Raw genomic sequence first — 26,422 nt, 5'->3', positions numbered from 1 at the left:
ATTTAATCAGATCTGTATTGCACAATTAATAGAAATTATTATAAGTAGAGTCAAAGTTAAAAATAGATATAGCATCATATGCTTAACCAATTTTAGAGAAAAAATATAGTTTGAAATTTACTGTTCATTATTAGATTATAGAACAGTTATGTAGAGCTGTAAATCTATCGTGTCATCTGTACTATTATTTGTCTGTTTGTCTTTTTATTTTTTGGCCATGGCGTTGTCAGTTTGTTTTCGATCTATGAGTTTGACTGTCCCTCTGGTATCTTTTGTCCGTCTTCTATCATCGCATGCTTATATAGGGGCAGGTAATATTACTTAATAAACAGATGTTTAAAACAATAACTGAGTTAGTTAATATGGAGAGATGATTATGTCCGGTTTTTAATATTGCCACTCCAGGACAGGAACATTGAAGTTAATTGACATTTTGTTTATTTTAACATTTTTATAACTAATAATGGAAATTGAATATTAAAGTGAATGAGGGAAAGTTTGTGATGTATTAATTCCCTACACATTAGCTAATGTGTGTATTTGTTTGATTGTTTTGTAATTCTTTGTTTATTATATTCCAATGTATTTCATGAGGGCCTCAGGGAAGATTAGTTTTACAGCTAACTGTGTAACCCTCTTTAAATAAAGAATTATTATTACATTATTAAATTAATGAAATTTTTATTTTTCTCCCTATGAAAACACTACACACAATTTGTATTACATATTTACATTTGAAATTAAAACAAGAATTATCTAAATCTGGAATAATTTTGAATTCTGGAAAATTGATAAGGAATATATGATGAAAATTAACCCAATTTAGGAGGAATAGCCATTCATGCATGACTTAGGGGGGTTATTTAGTTCATACTGAAATATCAGTGAAAGTAAAATTAACCATAGCAATGCGCGCATGGCTATCCCTCTGTAGTTAGGTTAGTTTTCATCATGTATTTCCCATCAATTTTCCGGAAATCAAATTATTCCAGATTCAAATAATTCCTTGTTTTGACTAAATATTCACATTTATGAATATTGATAAGTGTTGTGTATTTACTTTTAATTAAGTCATGCAGCAATTGCCATCTATTATCAAGAAAAACAAAACATGTAATATTCATCAACTAACACACTTATAATGGGAGTGACAATTTTGTGTTTCTATAATGGTGTGGCTGATAAGCTGATTTAAATCCATCCTCAATTTGATGCAAATTCTTTTGGATAACTGTATGACTGTATTAATGGAGAAAGATATTTTGGAAATTGCATGTTTTTTTTTTTTAAATTTTTGTAAATTTTTTGAGGAACTTCGTGATAGGTTTGTTCGTTATTCTGTATAAATTACTTTTCAGAATGATATATATATATCATTCTGAAAAGTAATTTATACAGAATAACGTATATATCATTCTGAAAAGTAATTTATACAGAATAACGAACAAATCTATCACGAAGTTCCTCAAAAAATTTACAAAAATTTTAAAAAAAAAACATGCAATTTCCAAAATATCTTTCTCCATATATATATATATTTATTTTTTTTTGATGGAGCAAACCATTTAAAACTTATATTGTGCATTAATTAATAAATTAGTTCAATTCTTGGTGTACTTGGATATGTTGAATCTGTCCAAAATCTGGGTCCAAAAATTGAATATATGCGATTTTTCTATATGCTTAATCTAACCTTGTATTTAGATTTTGGATTTTCATGGCCCTGCTATCAAATTGGTCTACATTGAGGTATAAAGGGTCCAAATTAAAGTTTTTTTGATTTTATTAAAAATTAAATTATTGGGATTCTATGTTATGCTGAATCTAACCTTGTATTCAGATTTTGGATATTGGAGCATAAAAGTTAAAAAGTTCAATTTTAAGTTTGCAGTTCTTGACCACATTTATTCTGTGTAAGAAACGTATGATGTGTCAAATATTTAATCACTTTTCATATTCAGAGCGGTATCTAGCTTAAATATAGTGTCCATACTTGCCCCAACTGTTCAAGCTTCGAACTCTTCGGTCGTATCAAGCTGCATCCTGCCGAGCATTTTAGTTATATATGCACGGATCAACTGGACTGTTTATTGCTTGCTTTATTTTTTCATTTCTGGAAATTTCTTCTATTATTCTATTATAATCCCAGTTTGTATTGGGGCAAGGATTATCCTATCAGTATAATGAGTGGATCCATTGTAAGTTGGATTGCAGTTTTAGAGATCATAATAAACGACCATTCCTTCAGTAAATATTAAGGTTATATCTCCTCTTTATAATTAAATTTCCTTTAATATGTCTTTTTGATTTCAATCAGTAATTTAGTATTTTGAAGCCTGACTTATTTCATCATTCCAAATTAACCTTCTAATTGTTTTTGTTGTTATTTGCTTTCTTTAACGTTGTATAATGTCTTTTCAGGTTTGTTATCTTCGGCTTGAAATTTAAGATTGATAATGTCAATTTTCAGACTCTCCAAAATGAAGATTTGATATTTATTATCATATCAGTTTTAATTTGGCCTTTTTACAATGTAAGACTTTAGTTGTTTGGTTTTTAGTCCCCTACCGACGAAGTCGAAGGGGACTTTAGGTTTGCACTCCGTCCGTCTGTCCGTCTGTCCATCCGTCAGTCCGGCAAATCAGCTTGTCACACTTTTTTTCTTCGTTCTTGAAGATATTGATTTGATATTTGGTATATAGTTTTATCATGACAAGTGATAGATCAAGTTCGAATTTTGTTCCGGTCTGATGATTTAGTCCAGAGTTATGGACCATAACTCTGGGCCATATCTAATGTTAGAGTACATGAACTATGATAAACCATATTTCTGTACAAAGGGAGATAACTCATTTTTTAAAAGACATTCTTTGTTAAATTATTTGAAGAATTTTTTGGCAGGTTTGTTTAAACTATTTTTTGAATGCTATATATATAAAAAAAGATTATGAAGAGAAATCCTTTAACTAGATAATAATCTATTTTATTAAGGTATATATTTCAATACATTACATTGTGTAGATAAAAGTTGTTGAATTTTATAGATAAGTTACAAATCTATATTAGTTTGTGACAAATGAAAGAAAAAATATTTGGAACTATTAATTATATTTGATTATAATTTGAAAAAAGATAAACACTGTATTACATCATATCTAATTTTAGAGAACTATTAATCATATCTAATGTTTTTTTCACTCATATAATCAGTTTTCCACACTGTTTTTAGTCATGCTTGAAGATATTGACATGATATTTACTTTTTGTTTACACCATGACAAGTTATAGAAAAAGTTAGCATTTTGTTCCAGTAAAATGAATTTTTACCTGGTAGGGGACTATGTATTGCCATGCAATACTCTCAGAATGCTTGTTTATTTCATCGTCTCCATACTTCTTATTTCATCACAGCACATACTGGTGTATGGTCGGACAACGTGATTAAAACTCGGATGATTAGTTGTCTCATTTGCAGTCAACATACATCTCCTTATTTTTATATCCATAGTTTTACTTTAAAGCCAATCCTAACATAATCAGAGTGTTAGTTTTAATGTAAACATTCGTTTTCAGAAAATTACTCGCGCTAGGTGATTCAATCTACAAATAAATATCCGGCAGGCTTTACATTTTATTACTTCTACTTTGACTATTGTTCCTTGCTGTAGTACCCCAAGAAATTGCTACACCTTAATCTATATTTAACTTACTAAAACCATCAGTATTCAATTGGTATGTCCTTGATTTAGGTTGACCTGTGAGGTAAGCTTGTCATTTAATTCATGCAGGTGAAGGGATCAGCAGAAAAAGAAAATAAAAAAATTGGGAATCTATTTTTTAATGACCGTGAGTTCTTGACACATTCGCGACTTGATTCCTTTTATGTACAAAATGAGACGTTTCTTTTACGTTCTAATAAATCATCTCATTCTAAAAATATCTTAAGTGATTGTTTATCTTTTAGATGATATCCCTCCCATACCACTGTTGTAGATTGAAGTTCATATGATAAAATACTTGTGTCCTACATGTACAATATGGTGAAAGGGAACATATATATTTCCTGGGAAAGCTAAAACGAAACCAAATTTATATATCCAGGAACAACGTCCAACTTCTTAAGGTAAACACTCTTACAAAGCCTTATTCGACCATACTTGATTTATTGGTACATAAAGTTATCAAGAATGTTCATCATTGTTATATTAAGCTGATAGACATAACTGATGCAGATTAAACAACCACTATCGGGTACCGTACGACCTTCAATAATGAGCAAAACCCAAACAAAAACAATTAGAAGGTAAAATTAGGATGTTTGGGGAATGAAATTTTACGAGGAAACCCCATTTAGCCCTAAGGATTCCGGGCTTTTCAAGAATTTTTTCTGGAGGAGAAAATAAAAATACATATATACTGACTACCTTACACGAATATGAAATATAAAGTGGTGCGGGATCGTATCTGTTTGACTTTATACACTATAAACCCCAGGGAGCTTGTAACGTGTACCTAGCATTGTCTTGCTGATCATTTTTGCTGTAAATAGTTTCTCTGTATTATATTTTTCGCCCGAAACACAAAAATGTGTAATAATCGTCATTGATGGATAAGAATGTGTTCTATCTAGATGCTAGATTCTTGTTTAAAGTTTCTCAATATCTATTATAGTTTTCAAGGTTTATGAACACTCATGCCACATCTAACTTCTATCACTTCAAATGTTGCTAAGCACCTGTCCCATCTTTATGATATACATGCTCCCCGCAGATTAGGCTCTGAAAACATTGTTTTGAGTGTAAATCTCATTACTTAAGTTGCTTTTAAGCTTCTATATAACGGATTTGGGTATTGACAATTCACTTTGAAACTGCACATTTTTATCCCACGTCACTTACAAAAATTAAATCCTGAAGGATCTGAGAGCTGTTCTATGTTCCTTTGAAATTTTATCCAAAGAAGAACAACTTGATTGTCCGTCACTGTACTTGATAACATTATATATGAGTAAGTCTCATAAACAAATAAAGTTAAATTCCTGGGTCTTAAAACTGTTCCATAATACCTCTTTTCAAACTTTAGACTGCTTAACTGTCGGTCTTAAATCATTGTTCTTACTATTCATAAAAGTACAATTTCATAGACAATGACAAAATCATTGTTTTAAAAAATCGATTTACTGAAATTCAGGGAAAAAAAACTGATAAGGCCTTGCGCAGTAACTTCAGATCTGTGCGTAGTTAAGTTATAAAGAGATAGAATTCTAACTAAAAAATATAGCAAAAAACATTTTGAAGATTATGTCTTGACATTTTGGAAAGATTCCAAACTTCAGGAAAACTTCAGGGGATTTAAAACATATAAGTTAATCTAATGGCGATAAGTATAGGAATCTATAGTGATTATTCAAACATTGAAATTAAAATTTTAATTGTACAGATTTACTTATACTAGTGAATTATATTTTCTTCTTCCTCTATATGTCATAGACAGTTTCTTAATAAAGGCATTTTGTAAAATGAATGACTTTACTAAATGCCTAACCTTAACAGGCATTGTATTTTAGGTGTTTTGCTGCTGCTGCTGCTCGACGGTCTTGTTGTGAGGTATAAATAGTTATGAGTGGAAATATGAAATAGGTTGGATAGCGATCGGAAGTTCATAGAAAGGGATGTGATGGTTCTACATGTAATATTCAACCTGGACTTTATAAATGAAAAAGTCGTGATCTTTAGTTCAAATGCTTTATTTGTTAAAAATGAAATTGATCTTCATTTGCGTTTAAAAAATCGATAAACTACTGTCAACGTTATCTTATTTTCTCCATCTTCAATAAAAATATTGGCTTAAAACGTTCGTCCGATTGTCTGGTCGGAATTTTTTTCCACTAGCTTTTGTATCCGCAACTGCTCCTGGTCGAAATGCTCGCAGAATTATGTAAAACATTCCCAGATACTAAGCCACATGATGAACTTCTGTAGCTTTTATTTCATTTCTGAATGCTTTTGCCAAAACAAAATACATTATATCTGAAAGCATTCGATCAACATCTATATTATATTAACAATCTCTAAGCAGATACACAAAAGTTGCAGTGCCCCCGTATCAGAGACACTTTAACCATCTCATCACATGAAAAGTAACCATACAACCTGCAAGGAACAAACCAAATATATATTTGTAGACGGAATTTATTCAACACCTTAACCAATTTTCGAGAAACTGGAACAACACGGCACAGTCGTTCCCGAAGATGACAGAATCTTTCAATGGTTTCCCATTTACAACTTCGAAGCCATCATCCAAAAGACACAAGAACTGTCGTTCGATGAACATGATGAACTAGAGTAGATACACAAACACCTTCCGATCTCTGTTTCCATCTATGCAAACGAGGAAGATTTCACTCAACCTCGATGTAACATAGAAACCGACATCGACGTTTCAAATTGGGATATGATTGAGTATTGGTCTACACCCTCATTACAATTTCCCCGCTTTCGAAACCATACAATACCGGATCGAACACATCGATGGTCCACATACTAGGAAATTAATTTTAAACTGAAACGGTAATTTTGATCTTAACGGCATTTGAAAAGTCTGAACTATGTTCAGCTTTTCAATCACTTTACAGACTATTCACTATAATAAATTGAGTATGGTTCAGACAATTCGCTAGCAGTCAACTTACTAGCCGTCAGTAGCATTTTAGACGATTTAATATAATGTTGATGATTACAGGTAGATAGTTGCTACTGAAACACACTGACTAACTAGATCATAATTGACTGCAAGCGGAATGTTTGAGCAGTACTGATGTGAAAATTGACTGAAAAACTGAAATTGACGTAATAATGTATTGTTCTTTTGAGAGCTGGTCAGATCAAATTGACTGTTCAAGATTAAACTTAGTGTACAAGTGACAAGATCTCGAAGAACTAATGGAAGACGAAGACTGGATGGAAGAACGCAAAAAGATACTGAAAAATCTAGAATAAGCTTTAAAAACGAAATCGAAGATTACTGTAGCCAGATCGTCTGTATCCGGCCTAATTCTGACATCAATATCTTGAAAACTTATTTAGCTTAACATCTGCAAATGCACGACGGGTTTATATTAAGCCAAATAATTAATACACCTGTCTGAGCAACAAACGATTCAAAATCCTGGCCATTACACAATACATTGCTGCCGTAACCAATTATGCCTCGTTCCTTAAATCTTACGACATCCCCGAAGCCAAAGGGTTTTAACCCTACAAATGGTTCGATGACGTTCTGAAACTGAATAACCCTTACTTTCCTTTCCGTTTTATTCTTCGCCGTAACAATCGAACATATCGCCACAAGAGTACAAGTTATTGAACATGTATGGGAAGAACACATAATGATATCTTTCAAAGACTCCAGAGAATGGTACAACAACTAAGACGTCAAAACTTTCGTTCAAACCGTGGAACGATTACTACGATTCTATGGACAGTGGAATATCGGTTTTTACTGCACCAGTACATTTGTTTTGTTTTGAACTGTACATAGGCATACACAATAAGATAATACCTTACTAAGAACATGATTTGCATTCATTTTTCACTATTAAGGAATATCAAATCATACAAATTCATTGGTCGAGAGCACTTTACTATATTCTAAGCTTGTATGAAATCATGCTATATTGATTCACAATTATCTTAAGTACAGAAGTCAAGTTTTACTACTACATGTAACTATCTGAACTCTTATCTTACTTACTATTCGTTTAAAACTATCTGCTTCGCGTCCAACCATTTCTCGTCCTTAATAGATTTGGTGAGCCAAGACGTATACCTATGAAAATAACATCCGTAAAATTTGAATATGGTATTTTTGTCATGTAACCATCTGCTTGATAAGGACCGAATTGCTTTTAAGTATTCAGTTTGTTTGGTAAATGATATTCATGATTGTGTTCGAGAACATTCATCAAATCCGACATGTAACGGTCGCGGTTTTTGAAGGTAACCGTGTTCTAGACGACGTCTGACGATGGTCCTGTCGGCATGTCGTTTTCTTTAGAGCAAAGGCATCGAACCTTGAAATGTTTGGCAGATATTCTGTTGGTTAACTCGAATCAAAAGGTGTTTTTATTTGTAAAATCAATGAAAAACGATCGAGGATCCACCTATGATGTTGTGTCTAATGGTAATATAGAGGGTGTCGTAAGCTTTTAGGAACGAGGCGTAATTGGCTTTGGCAGTAATATATTGTGCAATGGCCATGATTTTGAATCTTTCGGTGCAAAGGTAGGCGTAATGGTTATTTGGCTTAATCGTTAATACTGTTTGCTGGTGTTTAGATAAATGTGTCGACAGTAATCGTCGAGTTAGTTTTTAAGCTTTTCTACATTTTATAGTATCTTTTAGTGTTCTTCTATCCACTCTTCGTCTTCCATTAGTTCTGCGAGATCTTATCACTAGTCAACCAAGTTTGATCTTAAGCGTTCAATTTGATATGAAAAGCTCTGAAAAGACAATAAATCATTTTCAGTTTTTCAGTCATATTTCAGACGTATCCACTGCGGTAAATTCAGGTATATCGGTTGCCGTCGATTAAGATCTGGTTAGTCTAGATCTGTATTCAGACTAGGCAGTAGTTACCATTTACGTGTACACATCAACATCATACTAAATTGTCTAAAAATGTAATCCAAGGTTTCGTAACCGGGAAATTGTTTATCTAACGGCAGCAGATGAGCGTGTAAACCAATTTCAGTCATGTACTCAACCATATCCCGAATTTCAACGTCAATGTTGATTTCTATGATACACCGATGTTGAGTGAAATCTTCCTCGTTTGAAAAGATGGATACGGAGATCGGAAGGTAACTGTGTATCCACTCTAGTTCATTGAACGACGGTTCTTGTGTCTTTCGGAGTATGTCTTTGAAATAGTAAAAGGGAAACCATTGGAAGGGTCTGTCGAGTTGTTTCGGGTTCTCGAAAATCGTTTAAAATATTGAGTTAATTCCGCCTTTAAAAGAATATTTGGTCTGCTCCTTGCAGGTTGTTTTGTTCTTTTCATGTTGTAGAGATGGTTTTCCCTGACACGTGGAGCACTGACACTTCTATGTATACGCTTAGTGATTGTTAATATAGGCTGGATGGTGATCGAATACGTTCAGATGCTATGTATTTTTTATTTGCAAAATCATTTTTATACATGGTTAAACATATTCCTTTTTCTCTGAATTGAAATACATTAACGTTGATGTTAAAAGCATTTTTGGAAATCGGTTATCTGAATGAATTTGAATCCAATCCATCTGCAAAAACATATATAGTTTTAGTGTATTTTTATCGATGGTTATGGTTATGTCCGTGATGAACGGCTAGATATCGAAAGGAGCAGAACTTGTCTCGATAATTTTTTCGATCATGAGCTGAGTCTGAAGCTGTAATATTTCCAAAGATTTTGATATAGTCGGAAAGATGAACGTTTCCTATTTCTAATAGAGTATTTCAATGGTAGATACAGAATCTGACTTTGGTGATGATAAGTTGAGGTTTTCATCGAATAATCGGCCTTTGTCTTAAAATGAAGTCTGTAACGTTGAAACGTTGTAATCAAAGTCTTGACTTAATCTTTTGAGATCTCGTCTTTTCGACACGTTAATAGGTCGTTGAGATAATGTTTTGTTGGTGTAAGAATTGAAGTAACGATATTCACCAGTTTCAGTGTGTCTTAAGATAAGTATTAATTTCAGGTTGAGAGAAAAGGAGAATTATTGATGTTGGTATATGTCTTGAACCCATGTCTTGAACCCTTGTCATGAGTTTATTGATTGTGAAGGAGTTTGTTAAGCGGACGTTTTTATTGAAGTTAACCTTCTTTACCTCTTTTCTAAACCATTAGGATAACATTGGCTTAGAACGTGTCTTATAGTTTTGCATCGTACGCTTCATTCCTCGTGTCGTTGTTCTCTATCCGCGGTGGAGAGTTTAGTGCAATAGATCCCGTCCCTGTATGAAAATTTTGACTGAATCCTTGAAAACAGACTTTTCGTGTGTTGTCAAAGGACGCTGAACATGGCCGACATCGAAACTGACTATTAGGTATACGTAGTTCGGGAGGTTGATTGACACACATATTTTCATGTATCTGTAAATTTCTCTTGACACCGAATGTTTTGAAACAGAGAAACAAACCATCTGAACGTAGTGTATCCACGTGATGATCTAAATCTGTCGTTGTTCGAGAAAATCTTTTACAAAAAAAACACACATTTTATTGCTTTGTCGTTATGTAAATTTCTTTCGTGTCGTAACCGAATATGGTTTTGTTTGAACAAGATACTGACACTTGTGGTTAGTACGTTGTCTTTAATGGGATTTTTCTCGGTAGATAATTACATACTTTCTTCTGATTGATGAATTTGATAACGTCTCTCCACAGGACATCGGGGTGTCCACCATATCATACATAAACACGTTGGGCTAAAATACATTTAGTGTTCATTACAATTTATTTGATAACATGTCTGAACATGATTTAAGCCGTACAGAATGGTTATATTCACTTGTACTACACACAAAAGGTCAAATATTAAAGTTTCATCGTTATTCTATTTAATACCTACTGTTTATTTCCACTGATTAGGAATATATTTAGTCGTTTTTTACTAGTTGGGTTAACTAATTTTATTTTTATCTATTTTTTAATGAATATTTCTGTTTTCCCATATTATATGATACACATAATGTTTACTTCAAGTATCCCTAATTGTGTCATAGTAATAATATAATACTAAGTTGTATTTTGTACTAAATATGTGATAAGTGGCGTTATCATACTTTCTCCTTTTTTTTCCCGCTTGCAAACGAATATCAAAGAATGCAAGTCATAGGAATGCAAATACGGCGGTGACGGCGTAATCTTTGCATAAAGCTGTATATTTCAAAGATAGAAGACCTGGATCTTACATATCTTACAAACAGATTTCATGTTACAAAGTTTCCGTCTTGGAAACGTCAATTGCTCTTGATATCATTTACATAGTTTAGCTACTGTTAAAAAACTATATTGTCAGTGATGTTTTTCAGTCTTGATGAGTTAAACATTGGCATATAGAATGATTGTATATCATTCATGTCCATCAGACAGGGTTCATATGATCTTGAACTCATTTATACAGTCGATTCATCAACATGATTTTGCTACAACCTTTTCTCATATACTATTAGCAATAGTTAACAATATATAAAGCGTGTAAACTAATTGACCGTAATGTCCACCTGGCAGGATACATCTGACATTGACCTTGTTTTCATTGGTCAATGTTAAGTTTTGGGGACAATGTCCGTTTGTGAGATACTATTAACTATTTTTAGCTAATGTACTGATCGGTATGTGTACATGTTTTTGCAACAGTGTTGTACTAGCATTGGCTCGCACTTTTCTATGGTTCATTGGTTAATATGATTTATTTGTTACAATCTTCTATTAGACATGTAAAATGATTTTAAGGTGTATGTGTCCGATTTACAGGGTTCATCAGAACTTGACCTCATTTTCATGCATATGGTTCATTGGTCAATACTAGTAATCAGTTTTCTCGATTTTGATCCGTTTTTCAGATACTTTAAGTATTTTCCTACATTTCTATGCATAAAGATAAAATAAGATGTTGTATGATTGTCAATGAGACAACCCCACCAAAGATCAAATGACGTAGAAGTTGATAAGTATAGGTCACCGTACGGCCTTTGAAAATAAACAAAACCGATACCGCTTAGTTAGTTGTAAAAGGCCCCTAAATGACAAAAGTAAGACAATTCAAACAAGAAAACAACCGGCCTTATTTATGTACAAATCAAAAAATGAAAAACAAATATGATACACAGCAACATACAACAACCATTGAATGTCAGGCTCCTAACTTGGGAGAGGCACATACAGAATGTGGCGGGGTTAAACATGTTTGTTGGCGCCAAACCCCTCCCCTAACATGGGACAGTGGTGTACCAGTACAACATTAGAACAAACTATAAAAATCAAAAGGGCTCAACTCATCATATTGAAACGAAGCACAAAACAATCCTTTCAAAACACAAGACTAAAATATCAATCAGTTCACATCGAAAATCCAATAGATTTAGTGTAAAGACGTCATTAACAGTCAGAGAAAAACATAGCATTGCGCAATGCCAAAATAAATGTTTCAATAGATTGTAGGACCATGAACGTATTTACTATATAAAGAAACTAAAGAACATATTAATAATACTGAATAGCTGTTAGTCAGAAAAGTGATCAATTGAAATTTGTCACACATTGTTGTCAATATAATGAAAGGGTCGTCGGGTTGGTTATTTATTCCTTATTCGTTACTTTTTCCTTATTCCTTATTCGTAATTTATTCCCTTTTCGTTACCTATTCGTTACTTATTCCTTATACCTTATTCATTCGTTACCTATTCGTTACTTATTCTTTATTCCTTATTCGTTCCTTGTTAAATTTTGATATGTTTCCCCCTTTTGATGCTTTATTTTCTTATCTCTGGTAATAGTTCTTGGTTTTAGATGTGAAATTACTTTTTTAGTGCGTATGTACCCGTTTCACGCTCGACTGATACCCTGTTACTTATTCGCTACTTATTTGTTCCTTATTCGATTTTCATACGTTGCACCTTTTGTCTGCTTTATCTTCTTTTATTTTCTTGTCTCTTGTGTTAGATATAGATTAGTGGAGTTAAATAATCCTGTTAGCACATATGTACCAGCTTCTGCGCTCGAATGGTACCCTGTTACTTATTCGCTACTTATTTGTTCCTTATTCTCTTTTATATGTAGCACCTTGAGAATGATCTCTGTTCTTTTCTTTTCCTGTCTCTGGTGGTAGTTCTTGATTCGTAGAGGTGAAATTACCCTATTAGCGCGTATGTACCCGTTTATGTGCTCGACTGATACTCTGTTACTTATTCGCAACTAATTATTTGTTCCTTTTTTGATTTGTATACGTTGTACCTTTTTAATGCTTTATTTTCTTGTCTCTGGTTTTAAATCTTGCTTGATAGAGGTGAAACTACTCTATTAGCGTCAAACTAATAGACAAAACTTGCAGTTTACCCCTATGTTCTATTTTTAGCCATGTTGGCCATCTTGTATTGCAGGCAGGGTCATTGGACACATTTTTTAAACTATTAACCCCAACAAGTTTGGTTAAATTTGGTTCTGTAGTTTCAGAGGAGAAGATTTTTGTAAAAGTTACGGACGACGACGACGACAACCGCAGACGCTAAGCGATGAGAAAAGCTCACTTGACCCTAAAGAGCGAATACGTAATAGGGTATCAGTCGAGCGTGGAAACGGGTACATACGCGGTAATAGGGTAATTTCACCACTACGAACCACGAACTAACACCAGAGACAAGAAAATAAAAGAGAATATAGCATTTGAAAGGATCAACGTATAAAAATCGAATGAGGAACGAATAAGTAGCGAATAAGTAACTGGGTATCAGTCGAGCACAAAAACAGGTACATACGCGCTAGAAGGGTTATTTCACCTCTACCATCCAAGAACTAACACAAGAGAAAAAAAAAGAAAGCATTTAAAAATCGAATCAGGAAAAAATAAGTAGCAAATAAGTAACCGGGTATCAGTCCAGCGCGGAAACGGGTACACACGCGCTAATAGGACAATTTCTCCTCTACGAACGAGGAACCAACACTAGAGACTAGAAAATAAAGCAGCAAAACAGGTGCGAACAGATAACATGGTATCAGTCGAGCGCAAAAACTGGTACATACGCTCTAATAGGATAATTTAACCTGTACCAACCAAGAACTATCACCAGAGACAAGAATAGAAAAGAAAAAAAAATATTAAAAAGGAGCTACGTATAAAATTCGAATAAATAAATAGCGAAAAAGCAACGGGGTATCAGTCGAGAGCAGAAACTGGTATATATGCGATAAGAGGGTTAATTTAATTCCACTAAACTAGAACTAATACAAGAGACAATAAAAGAAAAGAAAAGAAAGCATTAAAAAGATGCAACGTATAAAAAGCGAATAAGGAATAAATAAGTAACAGGGTATCAGTGCAGCACAAAAACGGTAACATACTCGCTTAAAGAGTAATTTAACCTCTACGAACCACGGACGAATACCAAAGACAAAAAAAGAAAAAGAAAAGAAAGCATTAAAAAGATGAAACATATAAAAAGCAAATAAGGAAAGAATAAGTGACAGGCATCAATCCAGCGCGGAAACGGGTACACTCGCGCTAAAATGATAATTTCTCCTATACGAACGGAGAACCAGGGACAAAAAAAGCAGTTAAAAGGTGCAAAGTATAAAACGAAAAAGGACCGAATAAGTCAAAGGCTATCAGTCGAGTGCAGAAACGGGAACATACGTGCTAATAGGGTAATTTCACCTCTACCAACCGAGAAATATTACCAGACACAAGAAAAGAAAAGAAATAAAAAAATAAAAAGGTGCAACGTTTAAAAATCGAAGAAGGAACAAAAAAGTAACAGGGTATTAGTCGAGCGCAGAAACGGGTACATACGCGCTAAAAGGGTAATCTCACCTCTACAAACCAAGAGCTATTACCAGGGATAAGAAATAAAGCATTGAAAGGGGGAAACATATTAAAATCGAATAAGGAACGAATAAGTAACAAATAAGGAACAAGTAACGAATAGGTAACGAATATAGAATAAGAAATAAGTAAGGATTATGTAATGAATAAGGAATATGAAATAAGAAACGAATAGGTAACGAATAAGAAATAAGGAATAAGTAACGAATAGCTAACGAATAAGGAATAAGTAACCAGCTTGCATTTGACGACCCTATTTTTATACGACTGTCATTCAAGTGAGAGATTTAGCTAGCTATAAAATCAGGTTTAATCCACCATTTTTTACACAAGGAAATGCATGTACAAAGTCAGTACAGTTGTTTTCCATTCGTTTGATGTGTTTTGGCTTTTGATTTTGCCATTTGATAAAAGACTTTCCGTTTTGAATTTTCTTTTGAGTTTGATATTTTTGTTATTTTACTATTTGAAGGACCAGAATATGTGATTAAAATTCATTTATTCCAACACAGACCAAATTTGATGGGAATTAGTTTGTCTCAAATTTATTTCGTGTATGGAAAGATTGCTATGTGTAAATTTTCATCTGTCAGGGCTCCTCTGACCTTGATCTACATTTCATGGTTCATTCGTCAGAATTACGTTTTTTTTAATTGGAAAACTGCAAGCAGTAAATCAAATACTAGTATATTTGACTAATAAAATTATTTTTATGTGTACATGAGACATCTCAGCTTGGGCACTTTTGTTGTGTAAAAATAAACATATAATTAAAAACTTATATAACAACAATAATAACTTTATCTATTATTTTCTTTTAGATCCCATGGACAATCCAACAAAAATTTATTGTGGGATATGTGACGCCCAACATATCACGAAGACTGCAGATTTCTGGTGCCCGGAGTGTGACGAAGGTCTTTGTACTGAATGTAAAAACCATCATAGTTTTTCCAAAGCAAGTCGTCATCATGGCGTGATTCTGATAGAGGACTACAGAAAATTGTCCACTGATATTTCAAACATAATGCACCACTGCACCGAACATGAGAAAAATCTTCAAATGTACTGTCCACATCATAATCAACTTTGTTGTCTTTTGTGCATTTCAACAAGTCATAAAGATTGTACGGGGATGTTATCCATTGAGGAAATTGCGAAAACATCTCAATCTGGTGGTTTGTTGGAAAGTTTGCAGAAATCGTTAGAAGACTTGAAATACAATATTGATAAAATAGTCAAAGACAGACAAATAAATCTTACCAAAATAAAAGAACAACGAAAAAAATTTGATGATAGTCTGAAAATACTACGCAAAAGAATCAACATTCAGTTTGATAAATTAGAAAAAGAAACCGTTAATGAATTAAATTCAGCTGAGTGTGATGTGAAAACGAAAATTGAGGACCTGTTGAAAGAACTTCAGGAGAAATCAGAAAGGATAGCAGTATTACAAAAGAACATTTCAGATCTTCATAATCATGCATCCGACTTACAAACTTTCATTGGAAGCAAAACGCTAGAAGAGAAGATCGAGTTTGAAGAGACATATATTCAGTCATTAACAGAAGATGAACGTTTGAGACAGTTTTCCTTGAATTATAATTATAATAAGACAATTGAGAGTTTATTCAAAGGCGTTACATCATTTGGATTCGCATCGACTGAATCTAGTCTTCCGACTGTTGAGATCAAATTGCATAAGGATAAACAAGCTCAGATAATGTCTGCCAGCGTGATTCCAAAAGGTGTGGACGATTTCGATGGGACATTCTCGGGAAAGCTTCACGTTTCAAAAAAACAATTTAGTAAGTATTGCATAACTGATTGTGCTTCTATTCAAAGAATTCTTGTAAACTGTCATATCTGGTATAATACCACCAAAATATGGTACGTCGCATCCGGTTTCATACAAAAAAGGGTCGTAAAACATATCCCCTTGAATTAGACAGTTGTAGGAAATTAACCTTGCATTTCATTGCAGAAAAAAAAATTCTGAGTTATAAATATATACCTTGGTTGATTCACTTCCAGTGATTGTTGTTATGTTATATTTAATGACATGTTGTGTAAAATTTCGACTGTAGTACTGGACAGGGTAAAACTTTACTCATGCCAAGTTTTTCTTTATTTGAAAAAAGATAAAATTCTGCACAATTTCTTGAAAATGCCAATTTAACAAAGACTAATAGGGAAAAACAATGGTTTTGATTACTCCAATTTAGAGAAGCTACGTATACATCTCTAACCTTGTATATACTCCCATTTTTTTTTTTTTTTTTTTTTTTTTTTAATTTTCATGCTTATCTAGTGAGATATTGCAAAAATGAAACATTCTGAGTGATTTAAGTCTCAAAACCCCATTTGAGAGAAAATTATCTTGAAATAGGACTCTACCATGAATATTAGTAGGCAGAGCTATTCATACTCAGAGTTTTGGGGGATCTTTTCTTACTTTTTCTCCTTATTTCCTATATTTGGTTATACAAGAAAACTTTTTCCTAAGTAAGTCTTTAAGAAATATACAACTATAACTTATAAGTAAATGAAATGATTTTGGAAACAGTAAAAACAAATTATTCACTAAAAGGGATCCAGTATATGTCCCTCTCTGGACCTCGGCTTAAACATACGTTTTACGTGATGAATAATATTGAAACCTCTAGGGAGTCAGTAAGTCAGTAAACCTTTAATATATGGATAGTTCATTCAGCTTGAACATTTCAATTATTCGTTTATTATCACATTTCGTACATAAATGTGTGATAATTACCCTAAAATGTTGATTTATGGTGTTGATTTTCCCTATTAGTATTTGTTAAATTTGCACTTTTCAAAAAATTGTGCAGAATTTATCTTTGTTTCAAATAAAGAAATACTTGACATAAGTAAAATTTTATCCTGTCCAGTACTATATACACAATTTTACATAACATTTCATTGCATATAAGAAAATAACCATCATTGGAAGTGAACCAATCAAATTTTCACCCCTTTTCTTCCTGTGTACAAGCTTTAGTAACCATGTAACCATGTAACCACAAATTTCCAAAATATTCTATAGAAACACCAAAATAAGGCTGCTTTGAAACACCCGAGATAAATGTTTATGACTTTTTTTTTTACTGCAATGAAATATAGGATTAATTTCCTACAACTGTCAAATTCAAGGGATTATTTTTGTTCGACCCTTTTTCGTATGCAACCGGATGTGACGTACTATGATTTGGTGGTATTACACCTAAAGAAGAATTTTTTGTTGAATAAACAGAATGTGATTTTTTCCCTTTGTAATACTAGTTATTTCAAGGATTACTGTTTTGTCATAATCAGTTCAATAGTTTGAGAAAAATCTAGTATAACATGTATAATGTAAGACAACATCTACAGCGATTCGAGCAAAATTTCTTCGAAAAATCCAAATCAAGCGGCATCATCATAGAATATAGTGTGGACCAATAAATGATCAAATATTTATCCCATCTGCCTACAAACAGTTGAATATGATACAAAAGATGACTGTAGGATGATAAATACCACTAATGGACCTCTTTGTCTTCATTATAAGGTCCCTTTTGGTCCATTTATACTTCTCACTTCCTCAAAAAACTTTTTAGGCCAATAAATAAAAATTTTGGGGTAACTTTCACTCATTTATGGAAGAAATGTGATAATTAATGAATAATTGAAGTATTCAAGCTGAATGAACTATCCATATAAAAGTTTACTGACTCCATTGAGGTTTCAATAAGTCTTTACGTAAAACTAAAATGTATGCCGCGTTCCAGAGAGGGACATAAACAGCTTCCCTTTTAGTGAAAAATTTGCTGTTACTGCTTCAAAAATAGATTCCTTTACTAATAACTATATATTTATTAAAGTATTACTTAGGAAAAAGTTTTCTATTATAGCAAAATATAAGAAATAAGGAGAAAAAGTCAGAAAAAGCTTCCCAAAACACTGAGTATGGCTTGCTCTGTCTATTAATATTCATGGTAGAGTCCTATTTCAAGGCAATTTTCTCATAAAATGTGTTTTTGAGACTCAATCCACTCAGAATATATCATTTTTGTAATATTTCACTTAAATAGCACAAAATTTTTAACAAATGAGGGTACACACAAGGTCAAAGGTGCATGTGCAGCTTCCCATAATAGGTGTAATACCACCATTGATTTTCCCTATTATTCTTTGTTAAATTTGCACTTTTCAAAAAATTGTGCAGAATTTATCTTTGTTTCAAATAAATAAATACTTGACATCAGTAAAGTTTTATCCTGTCCATTACTATATACAAAATTTCACATAACATTTCATTGCATATAAGAAGATAAACATCACTGGAAGTTAACCAATCAAATGTTCACCCCTTTTCTTCTTGTGTACAAGCTTTAGTAACCATGTAACCACAAGTTTCCAAAATCATTGAAAATATTCTATAGAAACACCAAATAAAAAAATAAGGCTGCTTTGAAACTCACAAGATATATGTTTATGACTTTTTTTTTACTGCAATGAAATATAGGATTAATTTCCTACAACTGTCAAATTTAAGGGAATATTTTTTTCGACCCTTTTTCGTATGCAACCGGATGTGACGTACTATGATTTGGTGGTATTACACCTAAAGAAGACTTTTTTGTTGAATAAACTGAATGTAATTTTTTTCCCTTTGTAATACTGGTTATTTCAAGGATTACTGTCAAGTTTTGTCATAATCAGTTCAATAGTTTGAGAAAAATCTAGTATAACATGTATAATGTAAGACAACATCTACAGCGATTCGAGCAAAATTTCTTCGAAAAATCCAAATCAAGCGGCATCATCATAGAATATAGTGTGGACCAATAAATGATCAAATATTTATCCCATCTACCTACAAACAGTTGAATATGATATACAAAATGACTGTAGGATGATAAATACCACTAATGGACCTCTTTGTCTTCATTATAAATAAAGGCAACAGTAGTATACCGCTGTTCGAAATTCATAAATCGATTGAGAAAACAAATCCGGGTTACAAACTAAAACTGAGGGAAACAAATCATATATAAGAGGAGAACTACGACACAACAGAAACACAACATTAAAATGTAACACACACAAAAACGAACTATAATATAACAATGGCTATTTTCCTGACTTGGTACAGGACATTTTAAGAAAAAAATGGTGGGTTGGACCTGGTTTTGTGGCTAACCAAACCTCGCACTTTTATGGCAATGTTAAATATAACACTAAAATGACACCATTACATGACATGAATACAGTACAACATTACGGACAGAGAATTACGCAAATAAAACAATACAATATAGTATATTTTGACAACGAAACAAGAGAAACACTGAAGTGGACAAACAACAAACGACAATGCAACACACACAGAAACGAACTATACGATAACAATTGTCATTTTCCTGACTTGGTACAGGACATTTTTAAGAAAACAATGGTGGGTTGAACCTGGTTTTGTGGCTAGCCAAACCTCCCACTTTTATGGCAATGTTAAATATAACATTAAAATGACAACATTACATGACAGGACTACAATACAAATAAATGGGAGAACATATAGGACAGAGAAACATAAAATGACAACATTACATGACAGGACTACAATACAAATAAATGGGAGAACATATAGGACAGAGAAACATACGAATAATAGCTAATAAAAGGTACCAGGTTTAAAATTTAATACGCAAGACGCGCGTTTCGTCCACAAAGACTAACCAGTGACGCTCAGATCAAAAAAGGGTCGAAAGCCAAAACAAGTACAAAGTTGAAGAGCATTGAGGACCAAAATTCCAAAAAGTTGTGCCAAATACGGCTAAGGTTATTTGTCTGGGATGAAAAATCCTTAGTATTTAGAATAATTTATACTTTTGCAAACAGTAAATTATAAAAATGACTATATATTAGATATGCATGATAACACAGAAGTGGTGACTAACTACAGAATAAAAACGGATACATAAAACAACATAAACCAGCACATAAAGATTCACAGCCGAGTTAGTCAAAGAGATCAACGCAAAAAAAAAAAGGTGACGTCACATTTGAATTTCTGAAATTTCTCCAAAAATAGGATAGAATTCAAGATTTGGTTTATAATACTCATATAACATTTATTAATAACAATGAAAATTACAATACTAATTAATATAAAATGTGGTAGTAATTAGATAATTAATAGTATTATCTAGCTATGTCGGTGTTTCTTCTAAATCAAACTGTAAACCAAATATATCGTATAAATTTAGTTGACCCAAACTAAAATCTAATAAATGAACTGGGTGATTAATTATCTTTACCATAACACACGAATACAACAGAAAAAAATAAGATATACAATTACAAACGATTACAAATTACAAGCTACCTTTTGGTACATTTATACCTCTCATTTCCTCAAAATTTTAACTTTTCAGGCCAATAAATAAAACTTTTGGGGTAACATATTGTGTGTATACTGGTTTATGTTTTGTCTTGGAACACATGTTATTTATTATTTGTAATTGGCTTTTGAACTATTTTCAGTAATTGCGAGTACTCTTATATCGGTACCTTGTGTCTTTTATCTTTTTGTTAGTTTTGTTTTCGTGTTTTTGTTTTATATTGGTGCCATAAACACTTGTCTCTGAAAAAAAATACCTGTATACCTTTATTTAACATAAAGTATCCATCTGGTGAAAAATGACACTCGGTCGCTAACTTCCGCTTTATTTCGATTCTGTGGTCGCCTATGCTCGGAATCATTAGTAGCAGGCCTTCCAAAAAGGTTAACCGTAAATATTTTTTTCTGAAAATTTTACAGTTTTTTAATAAGTTGTGCTGTCATACCACAATATTTCCTGCAGCATTTGTATGTGCCTGTCCCGTCCGGAGCCTGTAATTCAGGGATTGTCGTTTGTTGCAGTCTTTCATATCTGTTTTTCTTCCGTTTATTGTTTAATCAAAATTAGTTGGTTTTCATTTTTGATTGTTTCACGTTTTGTCATTTCGGGGCCTATTATGGCTTACTATACGGTATGGGGTTTTCTCTTTGTTGAAAGCTGCACGGTCACGTATGTTTGCTTACATCCATGTCCTTAGTGAGTGTAAAACAATTTAAAAGAGGAAAGCAATGACCGTATTAATGCTAACAAAAAATAACGAAATTACAAAGATGACAGACATCAACCAACGACAACAATACCCTCAGATCGCCACGACGCACAACAAAAAAACAAAAACATAAAGAAGCGATCTAAGAGGACCCGCAGTTACGCAAAGCTGGTTCAAAACCAATTTCAACTTATACATAAACAATGTTTTCCGAAAGACAATTGTCAATTAGCACATATTCAACTGATTTAGCTTAAAGACGTCATAAACGGTCTGAGGACATGTGCAATGCCAAAATACGAGTATCGACAGGATGTACTGCTATAATATTTCATAACTGTTTAGTGATATCTAATATCAAGTAATGTTTTAATTTATCAAAAACAAATTAATGATAACCCCGATAAAGACATGATTCGAAGATCCCTCTTTAGTATTATAAGATAGGTATTCGGCAAGTAAGGTGGGCATTTCCCTACTTTCAGTTCAAATAAAAGAATGAGGCGATGCATCTGCCTTAATGTTCTTTCTTATTTCATTTTGACCAAAATCTTCATTTACAATATAGCTATTTCATCAATAAATCGTTCTTTATTTAAAACAAATGTGAAAAATAAATTCCGTAACATAAAATTTGTGACTAAAGTTCTAATAACAAAATAATATACATGTTTATTTACAAGAATGCACAAAGGATATGGAAAAATAACAGTATTAATCTGATCTGTATTATTTTTGTGATCGTAAGCTCTGGCTGGCAATTCATCGCCATAAATCCGTCTTCTATCATCAAAAGGAACTAACCTATTTCCTGTACTTTTTGAAGTTTGATGGACACTTTCATTTCACATACATTCACATACATGTTTTATCACATCATTTGATATTTATTGAACAACTTTTGTAAAAAAAACAATTCATGCTGAATTTGTCATACCTTTTGTTGAATGTTTTATCCCTTTAATCGTATACGAATAAAATCTGTTATCTTAACCGTACGAATTTTCTTGTTATGTTCCCATTTGTTTCGTCCTAAAACTTTCTAAAAAAAAAAAACTTTTTTCAATTTGTAAAAGCAATTATTGAGGAAATTAATTGTCCGTAATCTATATCTTCATACACTTCATTTATTCAACTCAAAAATTAAAAAAAAAAAAAAACACGTAATTCATATACATACACATCTTTCATCGAAATTACACATTTAAGTTCAAAAGCTACATCTAAAATAAAAAATCCAGCCTAAAGTGATATGTTGGTTCATGTGTGTTCATTTTTCAACGGCTGCTAAATCTTCGATTTACATTTAACTCGAACTAAAAGTACGGCTTGGCTGTATAATTTTTTAGATTGTGACAAAGTTATATTGTTTTTTTTAGGGAAAAAACGTGCTAAAGATCATGGCGCATCATGGGCAGCTTACTATGCCAAGTTCTACAGCCAAACTCCAAATGCCGAGTATGGTGGACAGACGCAACAAACAGTTCAACAGTCACAGCAGCCAGCATCTCAACAACCTGGTAAGTGAAAACAGTTCACTTTCAATATGCATATCCTTTATGATGTATTTATTTGGTTACTGTACACAAGCGTATACCACAGATACAATGAGACTTCAGTTTCTAGAACATTGGATTTTGGTAACACATGATTTTCAAAGTTATACATTATTTTAAGGGGTGATTCTTATCGCCGTATTAGGAAATTTCTGCTATTGTCAATTCCGATTTGTCTGTTACGATTTCTTGATTATACATGCTGATTTGCTTACGTTTCTGCCATGTCAGCAGATACATTCATGTTAATGATTTGGACAAAGTAGGCAAAGTAAAGACCGGGAACATTGTAGATGCAATTATGTGAAAATCTGGTAGGCTACAAAAGTGCTCTTAAATGTCAAAAATTTTTAGATGATAATAGCTGAATATATTTTTTTCAAGCTGCAACCATCAACCCACAAACTGGCCAGCCAGATTACAGCCAGGCATGGGCAGAGTATTACAGACAACAGGGAATGTTTACGCAGGCACAGGTTGTCTTACAACGAGCTGCAGCCTTACAGGCAGGGGCAGGTAGTCCTCGACCTATACAACCTCCTTATTAAATACTAGTAACTGGTACATCATCCATAAAAATATTTTGATTATAAATAAATTATAAAAATATAGATTTATTTGTTTTTTGCCTTTTATTTATCCTTTTTACACTAATGGTATCAACCATAAGCAATGTTAAAGTTTAGTGTTTACTGCCAAGAGAAACTACATTTTGATTAGTAGCCGAAACATATTGATCAGTTCTGTCGTCTGGTCTCATCGTCGTTCGTGTCACACTTAATGTTAACCTGCAACTCCAGGAAAAGTGCAGTACATAATACAGTCAAACTTGCAAATCTTCTTCTGTGGGACATGCAGTTGTACACCTGCTATTTAGATGTTTAATTAAACTTATTTGTTGTTTTTCTTTACCATATTATGATTGGAGGTATCCTTTTCTGTTTATATTCAAAATATAGCCTTTTGTGAAATTTTAAGATTGACATCCAGGAGGTGGCACAATAAAGTTGATGTAGAGATGACGCTCCAACGCTTTGTGCTACGTGTACTTCGATTTTAGCTTTTAACGACGACAATGCAGTGATCAAGACTTAGTCCTAATCGAAGATTTTGATGATAGTTATACATTAAAAGTTTATCTTAACCTGAAATTGACATGATCTTTTAAGATATGACTGTCTTTATTATACGAAAAGCTTATACATGTTGTATGGTAAAAAAAAAACTCTTCAGACTTACAGTTTGCAAAGTTACGTGAATATTTTCTGAATTTAATATATTTTATACGTCTGGTATATGATTGAAACAGAAGATGTGTATGAAAATAGGAGTACCAGCATTTATTTGATACGAGCGCTTTTCCTAAACAATATTTCGTACAAAGCGCATATAATAAGATAGTTTTAAAAAGGTTTTAAGATAAAACAAATGGAAATCCAATAATCCATTTTTAAGGGTTGAGATAAATGGTTTTTTTTTTATTGAAGGAAGTGCTAAACATGCAGCAAAAGGTATTCCAAAATTAGCACAAATAGAACATAAACATGAAATGTATGAAAATTGTTTATTTAACCATGATTCAAATTTAAGAAAAATGAATAGATTTAAAAGTGTCGATCATGTGTTAAAAGCTTAAAAGAACAGAAAAAAGTATTCGTTTATTTTTGGTGATAAAAATCTGCTTTTAAGAGATCGAATTATAACCAGTAGGATGATAAGTAATTTTCATTGTTTTTATGATTTTTTATAATTGTAATCATGTAAACACTTTTATTGATCTTGTTATACCTATTGTGTTTTATCGTTGATATACATTTGTACATGTATAAACAATATTGATACTAAGTATAAAACTAAAAAAAAAATAATGAAAATGGTTAGTTTCTTTCCGTTTAAAAAAGATAGATTCAAGTGATGGATTTACAACCAGAGCTTTATGTCAAAAGTACAATTCTCGTTATACAGTATTAGTATTTATGGAACTGTATAACCACTACAACACTTTTGTTTTTCCATATCCTTTGCGTTTTAATTCTAATATAGAGGTAATCCCGTAACAGTGTGGACGACACCTATGCTTATGTTGTTAATAATTGCAAATCATTTACCTTTAACTTGTTTGTCATCGGCTATCGATAACAATGACTTTACGCATACACAGTCTGTAAGAAGCCTTCCAGTGGGGATGTCAATAATCACTTGTTTCACATTTCGATACATAAAATAATTTTTTTTTCCAAAAATTTTAAAGGAATTTGTTTTAAACATTCTTTTTATCATCACAACCAACAGTTTCATTTAAAATAACAATATTTGTGTAAAAGGGAAACCGGTACAGTTTGGTCTTTGTAAAGATGTTGTGAATCAATTAGTAGTAAAAACAGAAATTGAAAATGAATGAATATATTATAAATCAAAAGAAGTAACAAATTAACAACAACCAAAAAAACCCATTTTTTTTTAATTTTTAGTCTATTTTACGAAAATTTGACAATCGCTTTCCCAATTTTACTGTATTACTGAAAAGTTCATGCGACACCCGTTTTCAGAACCTAGATGCATTACTTATATATATGTCTTTTGAATTTTTATGTCGTTTGTCAATTGGTTGCTGATTCGTAAACGAATACGTTTAGTCTGTGTATTCATCCTTGTGGTTGCAGTTCTGGTTTTTCGCATTTTTCCGTGAAAGAATGTCTGAATTTTCTTTGTTTATATTCATAATATTAGTGGCTATGGTTCGAGTATTTAAAACCCTCTTTTCATATATATATAGTAACGAAGTAATGTTTCGTAAATTGAGCATAGAACAAAATATTTTGTATTGTAAATGTAAACACAGATGAAGAAAAGGTATAAAGATCAATTCTTTTTTCGGCAATGTGTTAAAAATTGTGTTGTATGTCATGCAGTTATAAACAATTGTAAACACATAGTAGTCCATCATGCATTGCAACTCACTCAGTGGATTGGTCGGTCAATCGCCCAGAAAAAAATGCGTTATTTGTAAACAATCACTGATACATTGTACATGCATTGGCGGGAGCATTATTATGCTAAATATTGCATATCCGTATAAAGAAATCAGTTGCGGATCCAGGAATTTGAAAAGGGGCAAACTAGACAACTTGAGGAGTGGGACAAGTTAAAAGTCTTTGCATTA

General features: G+C 32.5%; 1 protein-coding gene across 2 annotated transcripts in view; it reads left to right on the top strand.

Moving 5' to 3' along the window:
* LOC127734906 (protein wech-like) overlaps window positions 1-23,862 on the top strand; it is a 36,427-nt gene extending 12,565 nt beyond the window's left edge. The window contains exons 2-5 of one of the 2 annotated variants that reach the window (XM_052244942.1): window positions 3,965-4,123; window positions 15,412-16,398; window positions 23,083-23,223; window positions 23,644-23,862. In XM_052244942.1, coding sequence (XP_052100902.1) covers window positions 15,417-16,398; window positions 23,083-23,223; window positions 23,644-23,807 — 1,287 coding nt within the window. In that variant the 5' untranslated portion in view covers window positions 3,965-4,123; window positions 15,412-15,416 and the 3' untranslated portion in view covers window positions 23,808-23,862. The remainder of the gene's footprint in view (window positions 1-3,964; window positions 4,124-15,411; window positions 16,399-23,082; window positions 23,224-23,643) is intronic. The other variant, XM_052244941.1, reaches the window with a different exon arrangement.
* Window positions 23,863-26,422: the final 2,560 nt, after the last annotated feature.

Source organism: Mytilus californianus, unplaced genomic scaffold, assembly GCF_021869535.1.
Source record: "Mytilus californianus isolate M0D057914Y unplaced genomic scaffold, xbMytCali1.0.p SCAF_3, whole genome shotgun sequence".
NCBI lineage: Eukaryota > Metazoa > Mollusca > Bivalvia > Mytilida > Mytilidae > Mytilus > Mytilus californianus.
The sequence above is the reverse complement of the archived record's forward strand: the minus strand, read 5'-3'. Positions and strand labels throughout refer to the sequence as shown.